Raw genomic sequence first — 7,458 nt, forward strand, 5'->3', positions numbered from 1 at the left:
ATGCAGGGTCGGCCCAAACTTCATGTAAAAGCGTTATTCTCTTTCTTTTCAATTTTATTTATTTGTTATGGAGCCAACGCTGATTTGAAATGGGTAATATGAGATCACGGAAAATGTGAATGGGTTAAATCCCTCCTTTGTATTAAATTTTTTTTCTAAAGATATTATTCTTTATTTCATATATTACAGCTAAATAACAACTGTGATTTTATCTCCACATTAAATTAATTATTTTTCTCGGTCCTTCGATTGATTTGTACGTATAGATAGTGGACTATTTTAAATCTTTACGCCACCATCAAATTCGTGGACCGTTTTTATTCGCAATTCATAAAATAATAATAATCGTCACGTCACGCTTTTTCCTCTTCAAGCAAAAACCATCCAATTCGAATGAAACAACACAAAACTGCTTTAACCCAAAGTCTGAAACATCGGGCGTCCACGTGTCACCCCTTACGACCACGAGATCTTGGTTGCTTACGTGGACAAAGATTTCCATGACCGGAAGTGCTAACAGCTCGCCACGTGCCATGTGGACCTCCCTCAGAGGATCACCATGTTCACATGGAATATCAAAAACAGTGGCCTAAGTTCTGCCACGGCAGCCCCGCCCATGGATGCCCAATGGCGGCCCACCTTTTGATTCACCATTAGTTTTTATTTCTGAGCATTCTCCCTCACTAAAACCTCAGATATTTTCTGCCCTTCTCCCTCTTCTCCTCTTACTTGATCGGAATCACTTCTTTCCGGTGGAAAGTTTTTGAATTTGTTCTTCTTTGTTTCTGGGTTCTTCGAAAGATTAGGAATTTTCTCCGTTTCTAAATTCGATGGTTGAGGTGGTGGTTGTGAGCAGCGACGACGGCATGGAGGCGGAGGAGGAGAGAAAGGAGATCGACGGCGAAGGACCGTCATCGAAAGTTTCCCGGTGGGAGAAACATCTACCGAAAACGGTGCTTAGGGTTTTGCTCGTCGAGGCCGATGACTCCACTCGGCATATCATCACCGCTCTCCTCCGCAAATGCAGTTACAGAGGTCGATCTCTCCTCAGTTTTCTTGTCCTTAGGTTTATTTCCCCTTCATTTCTTTGCCCAATCTCATCATAGTTGGTTTGTTTGATGTTTCTTCTTATGTATGCATGTTCTTTCTTCTGTGCTGAGGTTCTGGATATTTCAGATGCTGGTTTGGTTTGGTTTGGCTATGTAGATCTTGGAAATTACGACCCGGCTGTTAGCCTCTTATATTGCAGCTGTATAGACAGATCATCTGAATTTGTGTGGTGTGCCAACAAGTTGGAATTCATAATGATGAATGAAGTTTCTGTTCTCCTTGTGTTACAATTTGTGTGAACTTAATGCAAATTGTACAGTGGCTGCGGTTGCGGATGGTTTGATGGCGTGGGAGACTCTGAAAGGGAAGCCACAGAACATAGACATTGTACTAACCGAGCTGGATTTGCCATCAATATCTGGTTTCGCCCTTCTTACGTTGGTGATGGAACATGAAACCTGCAAGAACATCCCTGTCATAAGTACGTTTTACTTTACATTTTTATGTCTTTCTTGGATTTGAGTTTGTGTCATGCAAGCTAAATGGGTTTTTCTTTTTGGACAAAACTCAAAGTGATGTCTTCGCAAGATTCATTCAGTATGGTCTTGAAGTGCATGTTGAGAGGTGCAGCTGATTATCTCATCAAACCTGTCAGGAAGAATGAGCTGAGGAATCTGTGGCAGCATGTCTGGAGAAGGCAGACAGTGAGTCACATTCTTTCGGTTCTTGGTGTTATGATTTCGATATTATGTTACCTTCTTGTGATGAATGTGAAGAGATTTCTTCTATGTGCTTATGAATCAGTTGCAGGCTGGGTATGTTCATCACAGCTTACCAGCTTCACAGTCTAAGCTTGAAGCTACGGCTGAGAACAGCACAGATTCCAGAGATTATTTAGTTTCTACTCACAAAAATGCGAATAGAAAGGGAAATGATTCTGGGGTAAGTTAATTTGCTCCTTTTCTTTTCCAGATTGGTGTTAGGGTTTGGGCTTCACGAGGTTTTACATAGGGACTGCATTTGTTTTTGCCATTTTTGCAGAGCTCTTGTTCATCCCAATTCAAGGGAGATGAAAGTGAGTACCTGTCAAATATGCAGGGTACCTCGAGGGCGAAGCAAGCAAATGGCAGCATCGGTCTTGGCTTTCCATCTAAGCTAATGGAGAATGCAGAATCAGTGAAACAATCAGCTATACATTTGGGTCGAAGAGAAGGTAGTAGTTCCTGCTGCCCCTTGTTTTACTTAGACTGTAGAGATGTATGTCAATGCATGTACAAACCCTTGATGAGCTACTAGTTTCAGAAAAGCTTGACGGGCCGGGAAATGGAGGTGGAAATGTGCCATTGGATGAAGGATTCGGGTTCAAAGATCTTGGCAGACATACAGATAACTATGTTGGTAACCATAGCTCGAGGGAGGAGAAGCTCGAATACTCTAATATGACGATTGATTTGATCGGTGTGTTTGATGAGCAGCCAAAGTGTCTTCACGGAGAGAATTGTTCTACTGAGCAATTCGGTCCAGAACTCGAACTTTCTCTGAAAAGATTCTGCCCCAGAAGCTCCAAGAACCAAGATGAAATTGAAGGACAGAAGCTTTGCCACTCCAATAACTCGGCTTTCTCACGGTGTGTTTTCTGTCATGGAGACCATATCTCAATTGGCATAAACTTCGGAATTTCTAATGTAATCTCATTCCCCATTTGTAGATATGACAATGGCAGCTCATCGGAGTCCAAGACATCAACCGAATCACATGGACAGTTCAGAAAGGTGAGCTCTGATATGCGAAGCATCACAAGCAACCAAGAGAACATTGAGTCATATCAAAGTGGGCAATATGGACAAGCTGAGTTCAGCTATCGAAACCAAGTTCCCCGATCTATCCGGATCACCCATCAAGCAAAAGAGCTACAAGATTCTTGCTTTCCTGCAAACACCTTGGTGGGTGACTCTGATATCCGAAAATCCCAGGAGGCAATGAGCTGTTCAGGAGAACAGGAACGTGTGAAAACTAGTCAGGAACTCGAACTTGGTTGTCAGAGTACCTGCACAAATAACTCTTGCGATGACAGCATTACTGGCCAAAGTAACAGTACAGAGAAGTCTAAGGAAGAACAGCTTGTCCATGTTGCTTCTCAAGATAGGCACAGAGAGACATCGAACCCGCAACATTTGAGTCAAAGAGAAGCTGCTCTGACAAAGTTCCGGATGAAGAGGAAAGATCGATGCTTTGAGAAAAAGGTAAGGTCCCCAATGCATATCTGAGATAAGAAAAACATGTGTACACAATCAAGAGGAATAAGCATTTGGATCAATCAATGTTGATGGGACATGTCTTTGCAGGTTCGATATCAGAGCAGGAAGAAACTAGCAGAGCAACGTCCACGGGTGAGAGGGCAGTTCGTCCGTTCCGTAAACTATGAGATTTCAACACCTGATGTCTCCAATGGAGCCTGAATTCCCATTCCAAGTTGCCAATCTTTTTCACTGCATAATAGACGTTGTGTTTTGTTATATATAGAGTTAGGCTCAAAACATAACCATAGATCTGTCTCTACTTTCTCGTTTCTCTCTTCTGTTTGCGACATAGAAGCTTTTGCTCTGCCGAGGAAAGATCAAGAACAGAACTGCCACGGAACAGAACATGTAGCGTCATAGAAACAGAATTCTAGCAAGTAGAAAGGCATGTGTGTCCTGAGAGCGCTTGTGAGTGACAAAAGCAACCCATATGAGCACACACAAGTGAAACAAACTCAAACCCTTTGTAAGTTAGTTTTGTTGATAAGATTTCTAAAGGCATCAGCTAAAGTATGCAAACTTTGCAAAGACTGCTCCTTTTTTGGAATAACTGTGGTTATTTACTGCGGTAGTGTGAAGAATATTGTCGCAGTTACAGACAAAGAATCTTGCTTTTTTTTGTGTGTGTGTTTTTTAATGAGAAAAGGGCACGTGAGGAAACTGAGGCCACAAGCAAAGACACAAAGGATAAGATGTTTTAGATCTTCTGTCTGGATTCAGGGTTGTAGTAACTCAGCAAAAAAAAAGCGTTATCTAAGCCTACAATAACTGTTTATAGGACATATACAGAGAGACTGGATAAGCTCTATCTACCAGCATCTGAGAGCTTCGAAACCAAATATAACCTGCAGATTACAAAAACCATGAGAGTATTCAAAACTTGTATACTCTATGAATGCCATTGGGCGAGAAAGGTTGACCCTTTTTGGAGGCAATGAAGAAGAACAACACAAATGATTGAATGGGTAAGCGGAAGATGAGAGATCATGAGAAAGGTGACACAATCCACGGAAGCTCTTTGCATACAGCATGTTCGTTTTCCCCACTTCTTCTGTGTAAGAAGCTCAAGTCCCCACAACTGCTTGTCCTCGCTGCCGGACAAAACTTCCATCGCCAATAATGTCTCTGGGGACCTTTGTCTTTGTCAGAAGCCATCTCTCTCTCTCTCTCTCTCTCTCTCTCTCTCTCTCTCTCCTATGCTCTGCTTCAGCTTCACCAACTCCTCAGACAGATACATCTGGTGTCATTTATTTAGTTTTACCTCTTTGTTTTAGCAGCCTTCACCTTCTCTTTCACACCTCATTTTTCACTTTCCGTTTTCTTCCAAGGCCTGCATCTTTGGTTACCACACCACAAAATCAAAACAACCCTACTTCTGTATTTCATTGCATTTAAGACCATTGTTCTATATAAGGGTAACACAACCAAGTTCAGAATTCTCAGAACCAGAAGAGAGTGCATGCTGGGTTTCCTGTTCTGCTTCTTTGGTGCTTTGCATTTATCACCACCCTTGAATTTCTAGCCTCCCCAACAATGTATTCTCGTAAGCCCTAGAGAGAGAGAAAGAGAGAGAGATGGATGCACATTAGGTATGAAACAAGATTTTTCACCTTGCAATGGAGAGCCTTCAAGGACACATCGATCCCTGTGTATGTATCCTTGCTTAATTTAGGAAGCTTTCCTCTCTTGTTCTATCTTCTTTTGCCCCCTTGAACCATTTTCTCTAGGAGCAAGATGTCGACTTGCATTTACTCCTATAAATCCAGATTCCCCACATTCAATGCGATGTCTTTCTTTTACACAAAGCACTAACAAATCTGCTGTCACCTGTTTCCCTCTCTTCGGAACATTCCTTCTCTCGTTCTACTTTTGTTCTCTTCTCTATCTGTGGACTGACCCACCAACCAAACCAACAGTAGAACTCACTTCATTTTTTAAAAATTTCCAATCTTTTACTCAGATCCGACTTCTGGGTTTCTCTTTCTTTTGTCTTGTTGCAGCCCTTGGTTGGAAACCTAGAAGTTGAAGGATTTGCAGAGGAAGAGGACAAAGTTCGGCAGCTCGCTACACCAAGCTTGCAAGATACAGTTCCATTTCTACAGATGCTACAAAATGGAGATCCCTCGCCATTTTTGTCCTTCAGAGAACCAAATTTTCTAGCAGTATTGTCTCTCCAGACCCTCAAGAAGCCATGGGAACTTGAAAGCTCCTTCACGCATGAGGTTCCTGACTTTCATTCATCGATCCGGTCCGAGACCAACAGCTTCTATCAGAACCCAACTCCAATCTCTTGCATGGAAGAATTCAATCCAGCTGTCTCAAGCCAAGAACTTCCCTTTAACGCACTAGAGAACCTGCTTAGCTCAGCAAACACAGTCACTTCTTCCCCGCCACCACGCACTGGTAATTGGAGAACAAAACGCAAAACCAGCCACTTGCCTCCATCAATGACTCGAGAACCGAGAAAGCGAAGGAGAGCTAAACCAACAAAGAACATGGAAGATACAGAGAACCAGAGAATGACCCACATTGCCGTTGAACGAAACCGGCGGCGTCAAATGAACGACTACCTCAACTCCCTCCGCTTCCTCATGCCGCCTTCCTACATCCAAAGGGTAAGGCAAAAAAAACAACAACTCTTGACATTGTCGCAACTCGAACACTAACACTGCAGTAAAGCTCCGTCCTTTATATCGATTATCCCCCTGCTCTGCTGCAGGGAGACCAAGCGTCCATAGTAGGAGGAGCAATAGACTTCGTGAAGGTTCTCGAGCAACTCTTGCAATCCCTTGAATTGCAAAAGAGAGTGCAAAAGAGTGGCGAGGAAGAAGAAAGCAGGGATGCGAATTCGGGGAATAAACATCTGACGGGCATTTCACCGAACGAGTTGTGGACGACTAACGAAGATGAAATTTCGACCCCCAAAATCGAGGCGGCAGTGATAGAGAACCACATCAAACTCAGAGTTGAATGCCCGAAGAAACGAGGGCAGCTTCTGAAAGCAATCGCTTCGCTGGAGGACCTTCGACTCTCTGTTCTTCATCTCAACGTGGCTTCTTCGCACGCATCTGTGTTCTATTCCTTTAACCTAAAGGTACTTCCGATCTTGTTCATTCCCAAAAAAAAAGGGAACCCATCTTTCAAAAACATCAGCGAGAGGGCTCAATCGTGTTTTGCAGATGGAAGACAACTGCATCCTGGGTTCGGCCGACGAGATAGAGACGGCGGTGCATCAGATTTTCGACCAAACCGACGGCCGACAATTAGAGTGACACATAAACCCATGAAATTAACAGCTGACAGAATGGAAACTGGGGTTTCTAGAAGTAAAAAAAAAAAAAGGACAGAATCGCTGTAGTTTTCCTACGTTTTCCGACTGATCATATCTGTTTTTTTGTCACGGTTTCTGGGCCCCACTTGATTATCCATGCTTTGTTCTTCGCTTGTCTTGTGTTTTCTGCCAGAATTTTCGGGTTTGACTTTTGTTAGCATACCTTGATTACAATTCTCATATAATTTATGATTACATTTCAAATCTTATTTTGACGCCTATCTTATCATTCTAACGAATACTTTCCATATCATCATTTATGATGCGTTAACCAAGATTAAAACTATGGAGAAACCATGTTATAACATGATAAAAGAAGGAAAAATCATAAAAATATTCCCCAACTGAATCCTTACGTTATGGGCCTTATATGGGTGCAGAAAGCCCACGGCCGTCTTATTCCCCAATTAATCATAATAAGCGAAAAGGGCCTTCCACTCTATCCAAGTAGAAACTCCCGATTTACCCTGCGATGCGCCACGTCAGCACTATCCTGAAACCTCAAACGAGTGGTCGTCTCTCGTCTCTCCCCGGTCACAACTTCTCCACTTCAAAATTATCGTAGGGTTATCAGATTGCTCAAAACCACCATTAAATCTTTTTTTTTTCTTAAATTTCTCGTATCTTCTTATGTTCGAATTACTTTCTTCAATCTGTCTGTTTTGGTGATTTTCGAGGCATTAAGCTCGAGCGTCAGCCATGGCCTCCTCTTCATCCACTACCCTTTCCATTTCTTCCTCGTCCGCCATCGTCGATTCCAGGGCTCCGCCGCGGCAT

The 7,458-nt window shown here is 42.8% G+C and overlaps 2 protein-coding genes across 5 annotated transcripts; both read left to right on the plus strand.

Annotated features, from left to right (window-relative positions):
* The first annotated feature begins 655 nt into the window (after positions 1–655).
* LOC104827642 (two-component response regulator-like APRR9) lies at positions 656–3,665 on the plus strand. 2 transcript variants are annotated; one of them, XM_010560847.2, is made up of 8 exons: positions 656–1,035; positions 1,370–1,531; positions 1,624–1,754; positions 1,855–1,992; positions 2,092–2,263; positions 2,347–2,677; positions 2,759–3,293; positions 3,396–3,665. In XM_010560847.2, exons 1-8 carry the CDS (start codon positions 831–833, stop codon positions 3,507–3,509), a joined length of 1,788 nt encoding a protein of 595 aa, XP_010559149.1. In that variant the 5' UTR covers positions 656–830; the 3' UTR covers positions 3,510–3,665. The 2 variants fall into 2 exon arrangements, with proteins under 2 accessions (XP_010559149.1, XP_010559150.1); XM_010560848.2 differs by having other exon boundaries at positions 657–1,035; positions 2,353–2,677.
* Positions 3,666–3,959: 294 nt separating this feature from the next.
* LOC104827641 (transcription factor bHLH67-like) lies at positions 3,960–6,878 on the plus strand. Of its 3 annotated transcripts, none has more exons than XM_010560844.1 (4): positions 3,960–4,999; positions 5,351–5,965; positions 6,070–6,444; positions 6,530–6,878. In XM_010560844.1, the coding sequence occupies exons 1-4, from the start codon at positions 4,967–4,969 to the stop codon at positions 6,620–6,622; spliced, it is 1,116 nt and encodes a 371-aa protein (XP_010559146.1). In that variant the 5' UTR covers positions 3,960–4,966; the 3' UTR covers positions 6,623–6,878. The 3 variants fall into 3 exon arrangements, with proteins under 3 accessions (XP_010559146.1, XP_010559148.1, XP_010559147.1); XM_010560846.1 differs by having other exon boundaries at positions 3,960–4,345; XM_010560845.1 differs by having other exon boundaries at positions 3,960–4,315.
* The last annotated feature ends 580 nt before the right edge of the window (positions 6,879–7,458 follow it).

The sequence above is a fragment of the Tarenaya hassleriana genome, unplaced genomic scaffold (genome assembly GCF_000463585.1).
Source record: "Tarenaya hassleriana unplaced genomic scaffold, ASM46358v1 Cleome52, whole genome shotgun sequence".
NCBI lineage: Eukaryota > Viridiplantae > Streptophyta > Magnoliopsida > Brassicales > Cleomaceae > Tarenaya > Tarenaya hassleriana.